Source organism: Vicugna pacos, chromosome 31, assembly GCF_048564905.1.
Source record: "Vicugna pacos chromosome 31, VicPac4, whole genome shotgun sequence".
In the NCBI taxonomy this organism is placed as follows: Eukaryota; Metazoa; Chordata; class Mammalia; order Artiodactyla; family Camelidae; genus Vicugna; species Vicugna pacos.
This window is the reverse complement of record NC_133017.1, coordinates 17,066,088-17,088,675: the sequence shown is the minus strand read 5'-3', so window position 1 is coordinate 17,088,675 and position 22,588 is coordinate 17,066,088. Positions and strand designations below refer to the sequence as shown.

Sequence of the window (22,588 nt, the reverse complement as noted above, 5' to 3'; positions counted from 1 at the left end):
TTTAAAATAAATAAAAATTAAAGGTGGGACATGGAGGGGTAGGGAAGTCAGAGACTGGTGGGTAGGAGGTAGGCGGACCATGGGCTTGCAGGGAGGGTCAGGCTAAGGCCAAGTAGATTTGATAGGGTTTCCCCAAGTGCCAAGCCAATGAAGACCCACACTTCACATGCAGGAAAGGCTGTCAAATGGGACACATGCTACATGCTAAATGTCCCGGGAGCTCATCTATTTTCTTCACCTCTCCCTAAAAATCCATTTACCCAGAATTTGAGATAATGAGGAACAGCCAATCCACCAGACAATTCCTGAATGTGCAAGTTGCCACCGGTAATGAAGTTCATGAAAAACCTCAGCCGGAGAGCATTTCATTAACATCTGTCACAACCGATCAGCTCAGCCTCTGCACACATTCTGTACTGCAGTGTTGTATCAGGAAGGGAAGGAAACCGTCCCTTTCTCCTTCCCCATCTTCTGTGACGTACAGGCACTGCCATCATGTGGCTGTAGAGAGCACAGCCTAGCCATTCTGGGCGAATTCTACAAGACTCTAGAAAGACTGAAGTTGAGTAGAATAAGAAACGTAAAGACAATTATCAAGTGAAACAAAAGACATCTCCAGGCAGCTCTCAATTTAAGACCTTTGCTTATTCGGCAGCTGTCTGGAACTCAAGACACATTTTTCGTCAAAAGATCCTGTAAGTGGTGATGAGTTCCCCGAGGAGCCCCTAAACACTCCCCAACTCCACATCCGCGAAGGAGAAGGGAGAGGGTGCCAGAGACAGTCCACTGTCATTTATCAAACTTTCTTGAGCATCTCCTAAGTGCCTGGCCCTATGCCGGGTGGCAGAAATACAGCGAACCTTAGAACGTGATCTCTGCCCTGTGGGAGGTCACAGGCCAGTGGGAGACACAGACACACAAGTCCAAGCTTCCTCGTGGGTTAATGTTTTTAGGAGTTAAAATAACCCCGGGCACAAGCACAATATAAAAGCTTGTAAAAGAACCCAGTGCACAGCCTTCACTCGGTAATACTGTTTTTTTACACCAAACTATTATTAAGGTAAAATTTATACGCAGTGACATGCAGATTTTAAATGTATAACTCAGTGGGTTTTTGGCAAATGTATACATCCCCGTGACCTCCCTCAGTCAAGAATATTCACAGCATTTCCAGAAAGTTCCCTGTTCCCCTTCCATTTAATCCACAAAATAAAGATAGTTCTACAGGGACCCAAAATGATACCATCCAAGAAAACACCTTTCTGATTCAGGAGACTTGATCACAGGATAAATTTCAAGAGAAACAAGAAAAACTGTACATCTTTGTATAAAGAACATTAACTACTGATCTAATAATCATTGGAGCTATTACCTTAGAAGAGTCTCCATTTTTCAACAAATGACTCCACGTACCTGGTCCTGTGCTTTGCACAGAACAGCAAGGTGAACACGTTGGCTCCATGCTCAAGAAGCTAGCTCACTTCTAGCAGGGGAAAGGACAAGGAACTCAGAGTCTTCTCAAAAGAGCAAATTCTTTCCGTGGGGCATTCCTGGCAGAGGGTGGAATGGGGTGGGGGATGAGTCACTCATAAATCTCCTATTTAAACATATTCACTGCACTTTGTAAAAACGTCCCTTCTGGATCTCACCTTTGCAACAGTCCTGTGACGAGGTGGGTACCACCATTCCCCTTTTAGAGCTATGAAAACTGAGGCTGGGAGAGGCTGTCCTGAGGTCACACACTGGTAAGTTGCAAAGGGAGGCCTTCAGCCCCCCAGAAGTGCTTATGCAAGCGGGGGCCAGCCGAGTGGCAGGAATCACCGGGGTGCTCCCCCCAGGAGCCCAGACACTAGCCCCTGTGTGAATATTATGCCTGGCTGACAGGTCCGGGGTCACCAGCGCCCTGGACAATCCACTCCCTCCTGGGAGGCGAATCTCGGGCCCCAACTGCGCTGTCCCCTCAGGAGCGTGTCTTTCCTGAATCCCCTGTGTGAGGGTCTCTGGCCCCACCCCCACAGAAGGGCCATTCTAATTGCCTCTCTTGTGTTTTAGCATCCTGCTTCCTGCTCCTTCCTGCACCATGAAAATCCTGTTCTGTGACCTCCTGCTGCTCAGCCTCTTCTCCAGCGCCTCCAGCAGCTGTCAGAGGGACTGTCTGGCCTGCAGGGAGAAGCTCCGCCCGGCTCTTGACAGCTTCAACCTTGAGGTAGGTCCAGGGGCGACCCTGTCTTCCCCTCCCTCCCCCAGAGCAGACCCAAGGTGAGAAACTGAAGCTACCCCCAGAGGGTCACGTGACCCTCCCAGTATCAGGAAACAGCTGTGGACTAGAGCAAACCCTGTCATCTTTCCGCTGGACCACGTTCAAATAAGACCCACTCATGCTGCCATCTTGTTCCCATTATTTAAATAATACATACACATTGTAGGGAATTTGGCAAATTCAGAGAACCATAAAAAAAGACAATTAAACACACCTTTAATCCCACCAGTCAGAGAAAAAAAATCCTAGTTTTTTCACTTGCTCTATGACACCAGGATAAATATCCCGTTTTTAAGTTCCTTTGTTGAACCGCTCCCCTCTTGTTGAACCGGTTTTGATATAGTAGACAATTCTACAATGAACACCTATATGCTCCTCTGTAACTTAAATTTTGACTTGAGCACTACATTTCTTTCCATTAAATATGCTGCTCTCTTAGCTGCTTCCAATAGTCTAAAGAGTTACTCATCTCCTATTAAACCCAGTAGAACTCAACTATTTTTCTTTGTAGTCAAGCAAACTTCTTTCAAAAGATGTCATGTTTGAAACTCCTCACCCTTGAAAAACAACGTTTTGTCTACTTTTCCTTAAGGCAAATATACAAATATAGAAACCAAGTGCTCATGGTGGGCTGACACACTAAGGTGAGCGGACACAGCCCCCAGCCCACCCAATCACCTGGCTCCTCCCACGCCAGCTCAGTGCTTTTCAAGCCTGTTTTCTGAACAGTGATGACTACAGTGATGACCACATCCCGAAGAGCCCCAGAGAACCCATTCAAAGTTCACCCCTCATTCAGCCATCACGGTTTTTTCCAAGCATCTACTTATGCGCTGAGCACTGGGTTATGCAAGGGTCCCGAAGTTGAGCAGATGGATGGGGTTTGCAACTGGTGGGAGAGAAGACCCCACAATGCCTCCATAAGAGCCATTACTGGGCACCCGGGGGGCACAGAGCAGTGGACCCCAAGCTAGTCTAGAGGGGCAGAGGGGGCTGTTGGAGGAGCTGAAGTCTCTAAGGAAACCTGAAGATGAGTGGGAGTGAGGAGACAGGGAGCCCCCGGTGCCCAGGGGCCCACGTGGCAGAGGGAGGCGTGGGGGCCCGTGTGCAGTGCCTGCTGGGGGCAGGGGACCGGCATTTAAGGAACTGAGAAAAGCTGAGTTTGCTAGAACACAGAAGGCTCACGTGCCTTTTCTGTGCAGCCCAAAGAGGCTTCAAAGTTCACCCCAAAAAATGCTTTCCCTTCGTCTTAGTAAACAGAGCAGACAGCTTGTTGACACATAAACCAGAGAAGTAGTTCATTAAGCAATAATCTCATAACAACCACGCTGTGAAGGTTCTGAGGTCACAGCCTGGACAAAACTGAGAGTCGTGCACAGTTTCTGAGTCACCAGCTTTCATTGCAACCCTTTCCCTCCCACTCAGAAAGGCACTGGGACCTGAACACACATCTGTACTCTCGTGTTCATAGCAGCATCATTCACAGCAGTCAAAAGGTGGAAAAGGCCCAAGTGACCATCACAAGACGACTGAATAAACAAAATGTGGCATGTACAGACAATGGGATATTATTCAGCTTTAAAAAGGAAGGGGATCTGGGGTGTAGAGGGGAGGGTATAGCTCAGTGGTGGAGTGTGTGCTTAGCATGCATGAGATCCAGATTCAATCCCCAGTGCCTCCATTAAAATAAACAAACCTAATTACCTTCCCCCACCAAAAAAAAAAAATTAAATTAAAGTGGTGTATTTTTAAAAAGGAAAAAAACTAGACATTAAACAAATAAAATTAAATTTAAAGAAAAAAAAGGAAAGGAATCAAAACACAGGCTCCAGCTGGAGGAACCCTGAAGACATGTGCTGAGTGAAATAAGACAGACACTAAAGGACAAATACTGTATGATTCCACTTACGTGAGGTTCCTAGAGTAGTCTGGTTGGTCTGAACAGAAAATCGGGTGGAGTTTGCCAGGCGCTGCAGGGAGGGGAAAGGGGAGTTAGTGCTTCATGGGTACAAAGTTTCAGTTTGCAAAAATGAGAAAGCTCTGGAGCTGGATGCCGGTGGTGGTTGCACAACCAGGTGAATGTACTTAATACCACTGAACTACACACTTAAAAACAGTTCAGACGGTAAATTTGATGGTACATGTATTTCACAATAGAAAATAGCGTTAAGAACTCAACTGCAAGGCTAACCCTGAGTCTGCTCTTTTGTTAACAAAGAAGCATTCACAGATGTAGGTGACTTGTTTGTAACACATCACACCTGACCGTGAGGCACCATGACTCCCCCTCCCCCACCCCCGGGGACACCACGACCTTGAGGGCCCTGTTCTGAGACTACACCACCACCACATGCAGATTCTCTCCAGCCTCCTGACTGCCATCTCGGGATCTGTCCTCACTCTCCACTGTCCCACTGCCCCTTCTTCCTCCTCCTCCTTTGTACCATTGACTTCCATGCTGGGCAGTTTCCTTCCTTCTTCCCCTCTCCCTCTTGCTCTTTCCTTCCCTCCATTCTCATGTTTTTTGAAAGAGCAAAGACACATGTGACTTTGACCCCCTTGCCGCTTTCGGAGTCACCAGCAGCTCATAACCACAGAACCCCCGGCCAATTTGCAGTCCTCTCCTTGTCCTCCTTTGGTGAGCCCGGCTCTCTTCCCCACTCCGACTCTTCTTTTTCTGCTTCCTAATGGGATCCCGTTACTCTTTCTCCTCCCTAAACACAGGTGATCCCCAAGATGCTCTGCTTCTTACCTCCACGTCCTCTGTCCTTCTGAGAGGCCATCACCACATCCCAGGCTGTCCGCTCTCCCCAGGCGGCAGGTGACTCCAAGGGTACCCTTCTCACCTCCTCTCTGCTGGGCTCCAGTCACTCTCCACAGTTCCTGGGAAATCCAGCTTTCCCTTCCTGGCCTTCCCATGGCTCCAGGAACTTGTCTGGTCATCTTACGCATGCCTCCCGCCACCCTGAGCTGATAAATCCTACTCAATCTTTGAAACCCAGATTAAGTTTCACCTTTTAGGGGAGAACGCTTCGCTAATTCTCCACCTGCCCCCAACTGAGCCAGCCCCTGGCTCCTTTGTTCTCTGACAATTACTTGCACCTGCTGGTCTATCTCTCACCACAAGATCTGCGCTTTCTTTTCTGATCAGTTTGGGTAACCCCAGCATGTGGCACAGTGTGGCGCAGAGCAGTACTTATAAACCTGTCCCATGGTAACTGTAAAATTGCAAGATGTTCAGTGTCCTCAGAGGTACATCCACTCTAGACAATGTGGAGCTTTCACATTGGTGTCTATCAAAGCCAGAAAAGAATTTGGAGCATGTTTCTATTTCTCCGTAGCATCTTAAATCTCTGGGGTCCCAACAACACTATTAGAAAATAGCTGGTTCTAGCCTCCCAGGGAGGGTGACCCCTGTAGTGCCTGCCGGCCTCCCAGGGAGGGGTGACCCCTGCAGTGCCTACTGACCCCCCCGAGGACCTGGCTGCCTGGTTGTTTGGTTTCTAGCTTGTATGCACTTTGAACCTATTTTTTAAAGTTTTATGAAATGCCTAGAATTTAGGCAATTATATCTTATTTATTTCCAAATCACGCAAACCTTGAGTATGTCCACACTGTGAATGATGGGGGAGACTCAGATATTTCAGCAAGGGTCACCTTGTTACCGGAGGCAAGTTCGTGTGCCCGTCGCACCAAGAGGCCAAACTGAAACGTGAGTTTGGAGCGGAGAAAGGTTTACTGCAGGGTCAAGCAAGGAGGATGGGGTGGTTCATGCCCCAAAAAATCCCTGAACTCTTTGAAGGGTTTCAGCAAAGCATATTTAAAAGCCAGGTGAGGGAGCGGGGTCGCAGGGTACGTGATCAGCTCGTGCACAATTCTCTGATCGGTTGATACTGATGTAACAGGGCGGTCAACACTATCAACCCTTAGGCGCCAGAAGGTCGGGGCCACATGCTCTCCATCATCAGGGAGTTCATTTCTTCCCATTGGTGGTGATTTTAAGCATCTGAAAAACTCTGGAAATATACATGAGATACTATTATCTGGTACTTCAGAGAAGAGCTATAGCAGAGGATATGGGGGAGGGGTCTGACCCTGGAAGGCCCCCCAGGGTCCTGATCAGTTATAACCTCCCCAACCCCTCCACCAAGTTATGTAATCCTGAGCAGCTCCCAGGACCCTCCGGACCGTTGGCCTCATCCAGAATTTCTTTATTTCTCTCTCCAGGTTGATGGTCCAAGGATGGCTGGCTTTTTTTTTTTTTTTAGGCTTTTTTTTTTATTTTGGTGGATGAATGACTCATACACCCCAAACCACTGCAGTGCAGTGACCGGGGCTTTTGGCTAATTGTGAGTGATACCTACCCCATCAGCTTAAGTAGAAAAAACTAGATCCACTGAGTTGTTTTTAGAGACAAAGAAGGGGGTAACTACCAAGGAAGTCCTGGGGAAATTTATCCAAAACTCTATTAACAGCGGAAGAAACCAACTGCCTTCTGGTAGCCTTTCTGTCTTCTTTACACGACAGCTCTTAGTTGTTGACTTGCAGTGGGAGTTTCTTACATGTTTTTCTTTCGAAATACTCATCTGCTGGCCTGCCAGTGTTGGCCCTCAGACATTCTGGCAGAATCTTCTAAAGCAAATAGATCCCAAATGTCTCTTGGTCAGAAATGGTTCGATTCCTTAATGGCAGAAACTGACAGTCTCAATGAGCTGCTTCTTTTCCTTCCAATCGGCTCATGGGCTTGTTTCCCTAATTTTTTTTTTTTTACTTTTTTTTTTAATGGAGATACTGGGAATTGAACCCAGGACCTTGTGCATGTTAAGCACATGCTCTGCCACTTAGCTATACCCTCACCCCCCACCATATTTCCCTAACCTTTGGTCCCAGACAACCAAATAGCCCTTTGCTCAGTTACCCCACAAGTCCAGCTTTACAGATCAATTTGGCACCAACCTAGGACTTTTCAGACGTTCCTCCACACTCTGGCTTAATATAGCAGTGCCATCAGTGTGGGCTGAGAAAATGTGTCCAGCTCACTTAACGGGCCATTAACCCCTCTCTGGAAAGAGGCTGGTGGGTCCCTCAGACCCGAGGCGTAGGCATTAAGCTCCTATGCCCATCTGGTGCTGCAAATGCTGTTGTCAATTTGGATTCATTTTAGCCCAAAACCTTCTCCTAAAGCAAGCGTTGAGATGATTTTTGTGAGTACCTAATGCATTGAACAGGATGCTGAGTCTCCGTACGGGCTATGCATCTGGTTCGGTCACAGAAATTCATTTTCTCTGATTGACACACAGCCTAATTACCATCTGGGCTCAGAAACCCAGCGGCTCACAGAAGACCTCTAGGTTTAAGAACTTCCACCCGTTCCCGTAAAGAAAGGAGCCAGCCCACACGACATCCCTGGGGCTCCTATTCTGTGAGGATTGGACCAAGTGTGCTCAAACGTCCATTTCAGCTCTAAAACTCTCCATTCTGCTGACTTTCCCAGTGCTGCCCATGCCTTCCTGCTTTCCCCTTGACGCTGCAGAGCAGGCCTTCTCAGACACACCACTATAGACATTTTAGGCTGGATCATTATTTGTCAGTGGAGGGGCACACTGTCCTATGCACTGTAGGAAGTCTGCCAGCATCCCTGGCCCTTACTCGTTAGACAGCAGCAGCATCCCCTGCTCCCCCTGCTGTGTGATAACCAAAAATGTCCCCAGACAGCCAAATGTCCCCAGGCCATTGTTGGTGGGGCGGGGGGGTGGCAAAATTGCCCCTAGTTGAGACCTACTGCTATAGAGCAATAACCCCAAAGGACTGTGACCTAGAAGAATGAACTACAAATCGGTTCTACTCGGTTTTCCTCAAAGTGTTTCAGGAGCAGGCTAAGTACAGACTCTTTCTTGGAAGGAGTCTCCAAACACCACGCTCCATGCTGGCTTCTTTCTCGTCACAGCAAGTTACAAAGCAGGATTTCTCAAAGTGTAGTCCAGCCTAAGGTGCTTGAAAATGCAAATTCCTGGGCCTCAGCTTACGGCTTACAGAATCAGAATCTCCAGGGGGTAGACTATGAATTTTCATTCCAACAAACCTCCAGTTCTTAAAGAACGCTCAAGTGTGCAGCTCCGTTGTTCTAAAGGTCGCCCTCCCCATCTATGGAACGTGCCTGTCATTCATTCTTACCCAATGAGTTTGTGGGTGTGAAAAAGTGGTTTCTGTATGTATTTCACTGAGCTGGCACTAACGACGTTTCGGTTCTGTGAGCATCTCTGAGAAAACTCTAAATGGAAAAGACATTCTCAGAAAAGGCTTGTGTATCAGGAGGGGCCAACATCACCACCTCTGGCCGGCAGGTGGGCTGGGCAAAGGTGCTACTTGGAAACCTTCCCAGTGAAAGAGAGCAGCTCTCCCACTGTCTCTGTCTTCTCTCTGGTCCAGCAGAAAATGAGCAATTTCCCCATCAGAGCCTTACCTTTTGGTCTCATAGAATCCTTATTTTCACACTATTCATATTGCAAGCACAGAGAGGCAGTTGAGTAGGAGGTGTTCTGGGCTGGGACTTGAAACATCTGCGTTCTTGTCCAGGTTACGCTATTATCTCATGATGTCGTGTTGGACACAATACTGAACCTCATCGTAACAGGCAAACACTGACCACGTGAGTGGTTTCTGAGCCTGGGCAAATATCAGAGTAGTCTTAGCTTTGTAAAAATAAGTTTTAAACCCTGGTTCTAGTCTTCAGAGATTTAACTGGGTTGTGAAATTCTGTGTTCAGAATTTCAAGAGTCCTGCAGATGATTTGGATTCACACCCAGGTGCAGGACCCACTGGACAGGAGTTGCCGAGGTCCCTCCTGGCACTAGGATTCTCGGCAGTGCTTTGCTGATGTACAAGAGAGCTGGGGCATCTCCCAGTATGGCCACTGGGTGACCTCAACTGCAAATTCCCTCCTTTCTCTCCTTGATTCTCTCCATTTCACATTCTCACTATGGAATCCACTTTGTATTCCAGCTATGAGATGCCTGGAATGCACGCACATCCTCCCTAGAGCACAGCTTACAGCCACGTGAAGAGGTCCCCAGCCTGGAGTCCACAGATGCCCATCCATGGAGAGATTTTAGAAGATTGATGAACCCTCTAAATTTGTACTCAAATGTGACATGATGTGCATTTATACGGTGAAAGGGTGGGTTCATAGCTTTAATTAGCTTCTCAGAGCAGTCCATAAGCCAGAAAGGGTTAAGAACCCTGGTCTAATGGGACAGACAAGTAATCAGGTAAACCAAGAGCTGCAACAGGGTGACAAGTACAACATCAGAAGCGTGTGCCGAGTGCCGGGGGAGTTCAAGTCTGGTTGCAACCAGGGGCAATTCCCGTTCTTCCAGTGACTCTTCCTCATCTTTTAAATTTTTTTTAACTAATTTATTAACTTATTGGTGGGGGGCAGGTAATTAGGTTCATTTATTTTCAGAGGAGATACTGGGGAATGAACCCAGGACCTTGCACATGCTAGGCATGTGCTCTACCACTTGAGCTACATCCTCCTCTGCTCTTTTTTGTATTTAAAAAAAAATTTTTTTTTTCCTCTGTCACCCTTAGCTAAATATAAAGTGGCCTCTTGATTAATTCAGCTCAGGGCAACAAATCTCTACTGAAACCCTCCTACTCACTGGATGGAGACGATTCCTCATTGACCCCTGGCTTGTCCTATTCTGCTGTGTAAGGTGTTACAATTATACTAAGCAGTCACACTTCCACAAGGGCGATACAAAGTTCTGCAGCAGCTCAGAGGCAGGAAAGAGCAGGTCTGGCCAGGAGGCCAGAAGAAGGTGTCATGGAAGGGTGGCTCTGGAGCTTGGCTGGCCCCAGAGGATGGATGGAAGGAGGTCATTCCATCAGAGGGAACAGAGTGAGAAAAGGCATGTGGTGAGGGCGGGGGAGCTTGGGGGTGTTGGAGGTACAAGGAGCAGCCCCACACGCCTGAAGGGATCGTGAAGAGGATTCAGAAAGAAACCTGAAAGATGGGCTAGGACCAGACGGTGGAGGAATTTGAACGCTCTGCTCAGGAGTTTGGAGTTTTTCTCTAGACAAAGACAAAATATTGGACAGTTGTGAATAAGTAGCGATATGATTAGATCTATTCTTCAGGAAGACTGTTCTGCTGGGGAGATAAAATGGCTTAAGACAGCAAAGATTAAAGATGGAGAGGTCCTTTAGGAAGCCACTGCACCCCAGGAGGGTCTTAGGCAGAGGGGATGGAGCAGAGGGAGCAGACTCACAGACTGACTGGATGAAGGAATGGGGTCGTGAGAAGGGAGACGTTGGAGAGAAGCCCAGGTTTCTACACTTGAGTCAACTGGGGAATAAGGTGCCATTCAGAGAGAGGCGCAGGGAGACAGAACAGAAGGACAGACTTGGGGTGGGGAAAGTATATCAGGTAAGATATAAATTCACCTGCTAGTAACAAACACCGTCGTAAAGTGACATCTTTAATGAGATGGAAGAAGTCAGGAGGTAGCCAGTCCAGGGCTGGCCTGGCAGCTCCTTCTCCTCACAGACTTCTTATCTTTCTCCTTTACCTGTCTCCGGCCGCCTACGGCTTCCATCCTCTGAGTCACCCCATGGTTTCAAGGTGGCCCATTGAGCACCAGCCAAAATGTCCACATTCTAAGCTGGAGGCTGGAGGAAGGGGAGGAAGAAGCAGAAAAAAGATGTTCTTCCCAGATAAGTCTGCCCGTTACTTTCCGGAAGCCCCACTTGGTCATTTCCATTTATACATCATCGGCCACCTATCTACAAAGGAGGTTGGGAAACATACCTGTGGCCTTCAGGAAGAAAACATGAGTTTTGTTGGCAAGGAAGAAGGGAAATGGGGACAGAATGAGCAATTGGCAGCCTCTGTTCCAGAAAGGAAGGTGAGCTTTACTCTTAGCAAATTGCATTTAATGTGCTGGTCAGATGTTTTGATGGCCAGAGGGGGCAGAGATCAGAGAAGCGTCTGGAGTTCAGGACATAGCAGGGGCCGGACACAGAGACCCAGGAGTCCCTAAAAGAAGTGATGGCCAAAATCACAGAAATGAACAAAGTCCCCAGGGGGCAGATTGTAAAGAGAGATGACAAATTTAAAGACAGAATCTTAGGAACACGAGAGGAAGGAGCTCAAACCATCTGAGAGGTGAGTGCGGTATCAGAGAATTTTCAGGAGGGTGTGGTCCACGTACCAAACGCTGCAGGTCAAGGAGGAGGAGGCTATGGAGGTGGTGACAGGGAAGTCACCAGAGGTCCTCAAGAAGGCAGAGATAGTGGAGGGGTTGGGGGAGGGGAAGCAGATTTCAAGGAACTGAGGGGAAAGTGGAAGATGCTGAGAAAGAGGCACTAGCACAGTCAGCATCGTGGAGGAGCCTGGCAGTGACGAGAGGGGGTCGGGGCCGGGGAGGTAAAGCCTTGCAGGAGAAGTAGGAATGAAGGAAATATGTTTAGGGTCTGCTGGAACAGGCTGTGAGGTCTGTGATCTAAGCGGCATACGCGTCTCACTCCTTGGTTAGGGATCTGGTTGGAAACCTTGCCGGTTGAGGCATCTGTGCCGCTCTGAACACCCGGGTGAAGGTTTCTGCCCCCCAAAGAGGGCCGATGGGGCAGTCTTTTCACGCCTGCACCTGCCCAGGCAGAGCAGTAACTCTTGATGCCCAGAAAGCCCAGCTAAACCTCCAAGCTTTGACGCAGGGCTCTGCAGCTTCCTGCTGACCGTGACGCCAAGGGCAGGTTGAAGTGGGGTTTTCACCTGGCGAAGGCCAGAAACAGAGGAGCATTTGGGCTGAAGCTGAAACAGCTAATGGAAAAAAGTTGGAGGCAGAGGCTTCCAGGAGAACCAATCAGAGACGGAAACGTGGGAGGGAGGGGCCAAGGCCAGGACCAGCCCGGAGGGTGGGGAAACAGCACGGTCAGGTGGTCTAGATGAGAAGTGGGAGATGCCTGGAGACACAGAGCAGCAGCAGGGGTTCCTGGGAAGCTGGTGGGTCTGCTGAATTGCATCTGATGTTCCCAGATTGCCTAACCTGCCTACATCCCCAAGAGACTAAAGCCCCGTTTTCTATAACTGATACACAGATAGTGATGACTAGCGTATGCAGGGTAAAAAATGACCACCACCAAGGTTGATCTTCACCTGATGACCTTAAAATAACCATGCAGATTTAACTACATGACTACGTGCTTTGACACCCCCAATTTCTTAAACCAATCTGACCTTTCCTAAGCCTAGTAAGCGAACAAGATAAAATTCTCCTTTACAGGTGACCCTGATGAGCTGTGTTTGGCTCCAAAAACCCAACTACGGCTATGACTGGGTGCAGATTTGATGCACTCATTCTGTCAATTTGCTGTGTCACCTGGGGTGAATTAACCTCACCTCTCTGAGCCCCAGCTTGCTTTGTTAGTGAAATGACAGAGCTGGGCCAGAGAGTTTTTTGTTTCTTTCCAACTCTGAAATTCTGTGAACCTACATGTAAACTGTAAAAGTGACTGCCTGTAAAACGGCTGCACGGCCCTTGAGGAAGATGATTCGGAAGCATTTGCATTGGAACCGCAATAGACAACAGAGGGTCTTCATCTCCTCATTGCCTTGGACTAACAGATGTCCCTGGTCCTTCTCCTTCCTCCCACCTCTGTCTCTGCAGCTGTGCATCCGTGACTGTGAAGAAAAGGACTTCGCCAGCCCTCTCTGGACTCCGTGCACCAAGGTCATGGCCGGGGGCTCCTGGCAGCTCAGCCCGGCCGACCCAGACCATGTGGCCGCTGCTCTTTACCAGCCAAAAGCCTCTGAGATGCAGCATCTGAAGCGAATGCCCCGCGTCCGGAGCCTGTTCCAAGAGCAGAAAGGGACAGAGCCCAGCACGGGTGAGGCTGGAGAGACAGAGCAGAAGCAGCTGCAGAAGAGGTTCGGGGGCTTCACCGGGGCCCGGAAGTCGGCCCGGAAGCTGGCCAACCAGAAGCGGTTCAGTGAGTTTATGAGGCAGTACCTGGTCCTGAGCTTGCAGTCCAGCCAGCGCCGGCGCACCCTGCACCAGAATGGTAATGCGTAGCCGGAAGGGGAGCCCCTCCCAGCTGCACCGTCCACTTCAACCCATGAGTGAGTTGGGCCCGAACGAGCTGGGGGCAAAAAGACACCTCCTCCACCCCCATCTTAGCCTTCCTCTCGGGCCTGCCTGGGGAAGCTCATGAGCCCCCAGACTCATACTCACACCCAGACCACCTCCAGGTGTTCAGCTCCCAGGAGGCCTGGGAGGTAAATCCACCTCCCTGCCTCCTGCCCACCCTTCCTCTGGGAGCCAAGATTTTCTGGGGTTGCTCCTGACCACTGCCATTAAGAGATTGGTTACCATGGGGATAATAGTAGTGTGTTAAGATAACTAATTCCTCTGTAGCTCTCCAGGAGCTTAGTTACTATGGGGACAGTTAAGTGGACCGATCCTCCTATCTGGTTGCCATAGAAACCATTCAGCTCACCTTCCCTCTGAGACTTTATCCCTGAGAACCAAGAACTGGACCTACCCTTAACCGTCCGCGGAGGCTGATTTCTGCAGCTGTGATGTTGCTCTCTCACCTTCAAAGATGCCTTAGCTCTCTCTCCTCCTCCCCCCTCTACATCTCAAGGTGACTGGATTCCATGGAAACCGGTAAACGTTTCCACTCTCCACCACCCCGTCAAGGAGTTCTGGTTAGGACCAGTTCCCATCAGGACACTTTCTGTTCTTCTTTCTTCCACACATCACTTGTCTGTCTGACCACTCTGCCAGAGATGGGCTGATTCTTTGCAGCTGATGGTACCTGAGCGCGACACTGAGGATCTGGCTCAAACGACCTGCGTAGCTTTTAGAAGAGGGGCTGAGGGAGCATCACTTTTTCTCACTTTTCGCTCCTTCCCAGATGCCATTTTTACTGTGTGTGTGTTTGCTTGTTTGCCCTCATCCCTCTCTCCCTCCCCGTCTGTTCTTACCCCTGCAGGTACTTTTAAACATGTGCCCATAATACAGATCGGATAATAAACATCAGAGATCCTAATTTATTGCCCAGTCATAACAGACTCAGCTTTCCTCAGCCCATCAACCTGCATATAACTTTGTGTGGCATAGGTAACTAGCACAGTGGAATCTTCTGAAAATCTAAGAAAACCCCAAACATCTGGGCATATCACATGTGGGGAATATAACAATCAGCAGGGTCTCGGACCTCTTTTTAAAGCCTAGAAACTTTCCCTAATGGAGAGAACCCATCAGCTGGTCAAAAACATTCCCAAAATATTATTACCCAAGTGGGGGCTTTTCCCTAACTCAGAGGCATAAAAGGAAGAAGTCTGCGTGCGCTGCTTTATTCTGCTTCCTGTACGTCAAAGGTAGCCAGATCGGGAATAATCTCCCCTCAAAGTCTGTTAATACACATGTTCATCGTTGGCACCCACACTCCAGCAGGGAGGCAGCCCACGTCGCTCTTTGCAAGTAGGCTGCCTCGTTTGCAAAAGGTCCACTGCCAAATACGGGTATACGTATTAAATTGTGAGGCGAAGGCTGCGTGTTTATTCTAATAGAATGACTAATCTCAGATGGCCCTGAATTCACCTGCACTGTTCTTGAAGTCAGACTCTTGGATCCTTAACAAGCATCCTATTTCTTCCTAAGCAATATCTGCAGGACCTAACGGTGGATCTTTCAGAACTAGCATGGATTGAATTCTTTCAAATCTGCAAGGCATATTCTTCTTTAAAGTGACTCTTGGTGGGGAGGGTATAACTGAAGTGGTAGAGTGCATGCTTAGCATGTACAAGGTTCCAGGTTCAATCCCCAGTACCTCCTCCAAAAATAGATAAATGAATAAGCCAAGTTACCTCTCCTCCCACCTAAAAATAAAAATAAACAATGAAGTGAATCTTAAGGGATGCTAACTCTGAACTGCCACCATTTTCTTTACCTAAAAACAGTTTGAAATCAGTCACGTTAGCAAGAATCAATTTATTAAAAAAAAAAAACTATTTGAGCCCCTATTCAGGCAATTGGTTTTTCTAGTTTTCTATTAAGCTTCCCACTGAGCAGTATTGAACGTGACCAGTAACCGGCTTCTGTCTGCAGCTTTGTTCAGGATGTAAAGTTCTTGATGGAAACGCCGAAGACGTTAACCAGCTCATCTGGGTATTACTGATCACTCGCCAACTGCAACCATCTCACCCATGCTTTTCCCCCACACATTCATGGTTGCTGAGTTCCAATGTGGATACGTATCTATGAGCCCTTTAAGCTGTCTTTTTTTGTCTCTCCGCACCCCAACCAGCCCCATACACGCTTGGGGTCTCTCCACAGTGGGGGCCACCTGTTGCCAGGGCTATTCTGGACTTCTGAGCTCCTCTGTACTTAGAAGGCTGGAGGAACTGGCGCCCCCTAAAACATGGGATAAAAACCCTACTCAGAAAATGTAATGATGTCTGAGAAAGGAGGGACCTCGGCGTGTAGGACCAGTCCCAGATAGACTCGTGAAAAGTGGCCAACTGGTCTCCATAACCACCGTCCCTTCCCTTGTCACTCATCCCTCCTCTCTTCTGCTACCCCAGACCTTGAACTTCAAGACAGTGGAAAGTGAGTTGATTTATTCCTGATGAGGAATGAGTGAAGTTAGCACTTGGAATATGAGAGAGCCAAGAACGAGGGCTTTACTGAACCTGAAGGAATGAATTACTACACATGGATTCCAAATACGAGGGATGATAGAACTGTTTCCGGGCAGGGGGCCTATCCTATGCCTTTCAAGTCCCAGCCCACATACCTCCGCTTTATTCTGCTCGTCCTGCCAGTGGACTCGGGGCCAGGGAAAGCAGGTGTGTAGAGGGAGTCAGGGACCCCTTCTTGCTGCTTTAGGCTCTGTTTATTCAGTGTAGAGTTTTTCTTTGCCTCCTTTCTATTGCTCAGTCACTAGGGCAAATAGGATGGATGGAAGGGTCAGAAAAACTATCGGGTTTGCCATTTTAATCGTTTCTGTCTCCCCAGGTGTCCAGGCAATCCCCAAATCAGCATGTCTCCAGCCCCAGACCTGCCGGACTCGGCTGGGAATCAAGATTCCTTCTTCCCCAAGGCACTGAGGCCTCCAGGCCCCCACCCCCAGGGCCCAGCCCCGCCCCATCTGGTTGTCTGTCCCTCCCCCTTCTCCACCCACGGCATGTTTCATGACAACCCTGTTGCTACATCAGAGTGTATTTTTGTAATTCCTCCAGCTAACATCTAAACAGCCCATCTTTCCTTCTCACCCGCCTCTTCCCTCTTCTAGGGCGGGTTAAAGGAACAGGAAATCAAGCCTGGGGTTTTGACTTGTCACTGCCATAATTTGTTTGTAAAAGAACTGTTCTTTTTGACTGTTTTAAACAGAGACTTCTCCATTAAACTTCTACTGAGAAAATGGTTAATACATTGGATGGCTGTTTTTAAGTGACGTAACTGAGAAACAGGCCCCAGACACACACACCGTCAAAGCTGCCTCTCTTGGTAGGCAGAGACCAAAAATAAGTGGCATCTCTGTTTTCTGTGAAGTGTGCCGGGCGAGATCATCTCGTGAGCATAAACACCCGACTGGCTGTGTCCCCAGATCCAAGCCCACAGCTGTGTGAATGGACGGGCGGGATATAGGCGGGCAGGTTGCTGGGCCTCATCCTCAGTTTCTGCTTCACTAGGAATTTGCATTTTTAACAAGTTCCAGGAGACGCAGAGCCGGACAGTTTGGGAGCCCTGGATTGGGTTTCAATGAGCACGAAACATGTTAAGATGTGTAATGATCAGTTCAGCCAAGAAACCCCTGGTCCACCCAAATGGAGTAACCAAGGAGAATCAAGCACCTACAGAACTCGACAGGGCCGTGGGAAATCGGTAAGGGAGGGTCAGGCACTCTGCTGGGGCCCTGGGGGGCCCTGGGAAGGAGGTGGTGACTGGAACCCAGTGAGAACTACAGCTCCCTCTGGCGGTCAGTAGGGAGACAGCCATTCATACATTGTGCGGGGCAGTAAGGGTGGCGAGATTCCAATACCCTTGCTCCTCTCTCCTCCGGCCCTTAATCCAACCGGAAGCCAGAAAGTTAGGGGGTCCCCCGATGCAGCCATAAAGGTAAGCCTGGGAGGGCCCAGGGCTGCAAATGGCCAATGACCGACCCAAGAGCAGTTAACTGGTTAGTGGGGAGGGGCGAGGGGTTGGGAAGGGGAGGTGCACTGACTGCAGTGGAGCAGTGATTCTGTTCGGGGCTTGCTTAGACGGGGCAGAGCAAGGAAAAAGGGAAGGCGGAGAAAGAAACCCTCTGTTCCACCCCAAGGTGAGGGAGAAGGACCACCTCCCACACCAGCCATCCAGGCTGCTGAGGCCTGCCCCACTCCCGCCTTGGACTAGTCCCTGGGTCTTCTCAGGATGGCCCTCGGACCTGCTCCCAGACAGGCCTCATGGTCCCAGTTTTAACTGCATAAAGCAGTCCTGGTGCTACCAGGGTAAGACATCACTTTCTGCTGCCAGCTCCCCTCCCACCGAGACCAGTTTTTAACCCGCCATCTGGGCCATCACAGGACACGGAATCCATGAATTCATGGAGCAGCCTGTGCTGTTCCCTGGGGACAGAACTCATTGCATGGGCAGAGTGTGACTTATTTTCTCCTCGGTCACTTGCCCGCTCCCCAGCAAACTCAGGCACTTGGCCAAGAACATTCCACCCACCTTCTCCCCTTCCCCTGCCTGCTGCTGTCAGTACAAGCAGTATAGAAAATGGTTACTGCCTGGATTACAATCCCAGTGCCACTATGCCCCAGATTACGACTTTGGGCAAGTTTTTAAATTTCTGTGCCTCACTCTCCTCATCTGTAAAATGGGAATGACAACAGTAAGTCCTTCCTGGGGTTATTCGGGTAATCCACATAAGCACTTGGCCCCGTCCCCGGTAATGTTGCATCTTGTTCTTATAAGCAAGTGAGTCTGTGTGCTTCGCCCCCAGGGCCATCACGTGTTTAACACCAAGGACAATGATAATCTTATCCTTTGTACTGGGGAGGGCAGACAGCTGGGCACACATTAAATCAGACAATGTACCATTTTATTCTTTATAAAATATATTTCATATTGTTGCTGTAAAAACATTACATTTCACATTTTTTAAAAAATTTTTTAACAGTAAAAATAATACTTGGAAGACAGCTGGGGGGAAAGGAGCCAAGAAGACAAGTTCACAGATGGGATTTACCTCCCTCTTCTTTTTTTTAAAAATCTTTTTTTCTTCTTCTTCTTTTTTTTTTTTTAACCCCTGGTAAAGTCAGAACCTGGGAGGACCAGAAAGTAACAGGACAGATTTTTTTTCAAACAAAACAGAGTTTCCACAACCAAATGAACAGTGTCCTCCAGGGAGTCAGGCCATGGGCTGACTCAAACTGCTCTCTGAAATGACGGAACTGTTCTCACAGCCGGCTTCAAAGTCCCATGATGAGACCCAAGTCATCTTACATGTTCGTGGGTCCTTGTGCTTTGCATCTGTGACCTCACTTGACCACAGGTACCATTTGCCGGACTCTCTCTGCACCGAAGGAACAGGAGCAGGTGCACATTCAGTATCATTAAGGCTGCTCACAGCAGGCACCATGGACTCCAAAACTAATTCCGAGAGAGGTTCTGAATGGGGGTAACGCCCCTGGAATAGAGAGTTTCCCAAGACAACTGCTTTTGGCAATCAGTCCTGTTAGTTTCCCATGCACACCTGCGGCATCCCACCTTCTAGCAGATTCTGAAGCACAGGTGGGCCGGGAAGCAGGGAGAGACACAGAGATGAAGAAAACAGGCATGACCACTGGACCAGTTCACAAACCACCCCCACCCCGGGACAGACCACACGTCAGGAACCAACACTACAGCCACAAGACGGAGCAGCGGGAGGAGGGAGGCCGAGGGAGGCCGGAGGAGGCCACCGCCACCAGGAAGGAGGCAGGAGCAAATGCTGATGGGGAAAGCCGCACCAGAACATTTTTTTTTTTAAAAAAAGAAAACTAAAAAACCCTCAGTTTTTAAAGTGTTGCATCCATGTCTCCTTTCTCTCTTCCTTTTCTGCCCTGTGATCTGAGAAGCCTACTTCACTCAGAGAAAATCTTCATATCCAGTTACATCTACACAGCCCGAGCTGAGGGGGAAATAAAAAGAGCTTTTCGAAAGACTAGATTCAGCAAGCGCTCTGGTTAAGAAGGGAAGGGGGGACGCTGCTGGGCTGCGTCCCCACCTCCCAAGTGCCCCCTCCACTCGTGGGTCAGACATGCTGTGGGGTGAGGGGGTCAGCCCAGCAGCAACCTGCATCTGCTTTGACTTCTCAGGGAGCTCGAAGGGGCGGGAGGAAGAACCCAGGGCCCCTCTGGCTGGCCAGGTTTCAAGCTTTACCAAGGGACAGAATTCCACATACTTTTTTTTTTTAAACTAAGTTACAAAAATATACCCCATCACCACCAAAGACACCCATGTATGAGGGCATCTTTCCCTTCTGCCCCCAAACCCAGGTCACCATCACCCTTCACAACATCACACCGCTATTCTTAGGTTTGCAGGTTTCAAACACTCGGCGTGTCTCCGATTGAAAAGCATCTTCCTGGTTCCCACATGAAGAGCGTCAGTATCGAGGTGTTCCCACCTGGACCAAGAGGACAGCCTTGATCACAGCCAAGGGGTGGACGCTGCTGTTCAGTCCCCAGACAGGTGGCTTGGTGGCAGTCCCTGAGCCCCTGACGACTGGGACACAGGCCCTGAGGAATCTCCAAACCTGTCGCGCTTAGAAGAGAGGCGAGGCTCCGAAACAAAAAAGGCCCAGCCTTTGTTCACCGGCGGCCGGCGTGGCGCTGAGCTCCCCACATCTCGCCCCTCAGCAAGAACAGCTCTGCCTATCTACCTCCCAAGCAGCGCAGTCCAGGCTCCCTCAATTCCCGAGGCTTCCAGAAGCGCCAGCAGCTGATAATTCAACCCCAGGTCCCCATCACGTGACCCCGGGACTCTCTCTAACCTCCCTCGTCCCACCGTCAGCGGGGATATCTGGGAAGGTGACACCACATCCAACTGACCCTCCCCGTGCCACGGACTGGACCAACACTAGTAAAACCCAGAAGCCTCCTGAACTGACTGAAGGGTCTTGTCCTACCTATCATCTTAGGAAGAAGACCCGATTGTCCTCAAAGGGGCAGGTGAGCCAACGGAACAGTGGGGGAACATTCAACGCCCTCTCACCGTGGGGGAAGCTGCCACCTACCTTTCTGTCGGCTCTCTTCGCCAGCCCTGCCTGCAGCCTCGAAGGAAGATGGGGAAAGTCCCTGGTGAAACAGGAGACAAAGAGGAACCTACCCCGGGGCGGGGGCAGGAAGCTTTCACAAATGCTAAACCCTCTCCCTCCTCAAGGAAAGAGTGATCAAGGTAGTGTTTAACTGCCGCCTTGCAAAACGGGAATTCGTTTCAGCCTTTTGGCTCAGCTATCTTTACAAACCTCTGAGTCTGGGCTTGGAGAAGCAGCCAGTGACCCAACGTCTGAGGGAACCCAGATGCAAACAGTCGTCACCAAGGAGAGGGTTTCCTTTCACTTCTGTGGAAGCTGCTCGGTGAGGACAAGATCTCCCTTCCTTTGGATTTGGGCAGACAAGCGGGGTGGCTGCACCTTACAGAGCACAGACACCCCCCGCTCTCCCCACCCCACCCTCCCCTGGTCCTGCTCTCTGAGTCACCAGCCAGAAACCTTTTTTTTTTTTTTTTAAAGAAAAGTAAATTCATCTTGCTCATAGTCCCTTCTGGAAGAATGAAGAAAGCAAAGAATTCACCAACTCAGCAGGAAACAGAAAGAGCGGTTCCTTCTTTCCCTATGTACAAGCTAATCCCCTAGAGAGACGGACGGGGGATGGGAAGGGAATCAATTCTTTGGTCTCTGGTTTGCTGGAGAACACCCTCGGTAGGTCTTGGCTCTCTCCTATTTGAGGGGGAAAAATAACTTTTGTCTCTTTTTTTAAAAAATAAAATGTCCCTGGGAGGGAGAGGGAAATGTTTTAAGTGTTAAACCTTAACCAAAAGAGCCCAAACTCCCACTGTCCACTCTTCATCTTTTAAGGTTTCTGCTGAGGGCTGGGGACGCGTCTGCCTTTGTCCTCCGGCCGCCGGGCAGGGCCGGCCGGGCGCAGGGGCCGAGCCGCCGGCCCGCTCAGTCCAGGAAGCGCTGGCAGGCCTTCTTCCAGCGGCAGGCAGTGCACCACTGGTCCCGGTGCTCGATGCCGTACACCTTGCGGCACTTCTTGGCCTCCCCGCGGGTCTTCCTGCAAGAGAGCAACAAGGCGGGAGGTCGGTCATGCACTGGCGGGTGGACCCAAGCCCGGCCAGGCCAAAGGCTGAGCCAGCAAGCAGCAGCGCAGTGGAGTCACGGGGTCAGAGAACCAATCACGGCCCCTTATCAGGTCCTCCCTGGGACCAACTGTGAGGACGAGAACCAGATGGAGCCAGAAATGGGGAGGAGGGGTGGGGTCGGCCAAAGACAATCTCACCTGGCACTGCTCTGGGCCCGGGGTGGAGAAGTGACGATCAGGTGAGATTTCACGGCAGGTGGTGGCTGCTGGGGCTCGCTGAAGCTTAGTGACCGGCTCCGGACCTGGGCATGGGAGAGGGGCCGTGAGCACAGGGCAGTCGTGAAAGGGGAGAGGACCATCCCAGTTGTCCACACCCGCCGAGCCTGTCTCATGCCAGAAGGCCTTCTCCGGATGGAGATTCCAGGTAGAGGTGAGCAGGGGCCAGGGAGCGAGGGGAGGTGGCCAGTGAGGAGCAGGCCTTTAAAGCCACACTACTGACAGAGCAGGGGAGCCGCTCGGTCTGGCCACCTTGTGGGCTGCTCCCTGCAGATTTCGATGGAGCCACTACAGGGTGGGACCAAAGGAGGGACAGCACTGCTGTGACCGCACCTTCGCACCCTTGGGTTTTAGAACATGTGACACCTCCCTGCAGAAGATGCTCAAGATCGGAGCCCACTATGCCTGGTTCAAAAGACTTCCGATTTATTTTAGTCTGGAGGCAAGCAGCTAAAGGTGCTGGTCCACGGGGGCCTCTGGATTTCGGATGCACCCACACAGCCTCCCACAAGCCCCTCTCTTCTTTATCGCCCACCCTCTTCCTCTCCAGCTTTCCCAGATTCTCTCCCTTTTTCCTCTCAGCATTAAGTCCTTACCATAGCCACCCACCATCTACAAGGGGCCGTGACCAGCTCGGGGGGCGAGCCATAGGGAGACCTTCAGCACCAGGTAGGTATGGAAGAGCCCTTGGGGGGTCCCAGGGCCCCTGG

The 22,588-nt window shown here is 49.9% G+C and overlaps 2 protein-coding genes and 1 long non-coding RNA gene across 8 annotated transcripts in view; 1 reads left to right on the top strand and 2 right to left on the bottom strand.

Moving 5' to 3' along the window:
- Positions 1–1,419: 1,419 nt before the first annotated feature.
- Positions 1,420–13,871, bottom strand: LOC140690708 (uncharacterized). The gene is made up of 3 exons (XR_012065976.1): positions 13,802–13,871; positions 4,170–4,230; positions 1,420–1,550 (listed from the first exon to the last, which is right to left on the bottom strand). It is a non-coding gene; the product is annotated as an uncharacterized lncRNA (long non-coding RNA).
- On the top strand, positions 2,059–16,694 carry PNOC (prepronociceptin). Of its 2 annotated transcripts, XM_006203195.3 has the most exons (3): positions 2,059–2,206; positions 12,928–13,379; positions 16,282–16,694. In XM_006203195.3, exons 1-2 carry the CDS (start codon positions 2,081–2,083, stop codon positions 13,330–13,332), a joined length of 531 nt encoding a protein of 176 aa, XP_006203257.1. In that variant the 5' UTR covers positions 2,059–2,080; the 3' UTR covers positions 13,333–13,379; positions 16,282–16,694. The 2 variants fall into 2 exon arrangements, 1 of the variants encoding a protein (XP_006203257.1); XR_012065975.1 differs by lacking the exons at positions 2,059–2,206; positions 12,928–13,379 and adding an exon at positions 13,762–13,926.
- A 1,656-nt stretch (positions 16,695–18,350) lies between these two features.
- Positions 18,351–22,588, bottom strand: part of ZNF395 (zinc finger protein 395) — a 42,648-nt gene continuing 38,410 nt past the window's right edge. For all 5 annotated transcript variants that reach the window (XM_031692556.2, XM_072952779.1, XM_072952777.1 and 2 more), the window contains 2 exons: positions 21,801–21,904; positions 18,351–21,575 (listed from right to left, as the gene is read on the bottom strand). In XM_031692556.2, the coding sequence (XP_031548416.1) occupies positions 21,464–21,575; positions 21,801–21,904 (216 nt within the window). In that variant the 3' untranslated portion in view covers positions 18,351–21,463. The remainder of the gene's footprint in view (positions 21,576–21,800; positions 21,905–22,588) is intronic.

What these genes read in the sequence shown, in the direction of transcription:
- PNOC (XM_006203195.3), top strand. Translation starts at nt 2,081, where the DNA reads ATGAAAATCCTGTTCTGTGACCTCCTGCTGCTCAGCCTCTTCTCCAGC. An exon ending in TTGACAGCTTCAACCTTGAG is followed by an intron (nt 2,207 to 12,927) that starts GTAGGTCCAGGG and finishes CTGTCTCTGCAG; the next exon opens with CTGTGCATCCGTGACTGTGA.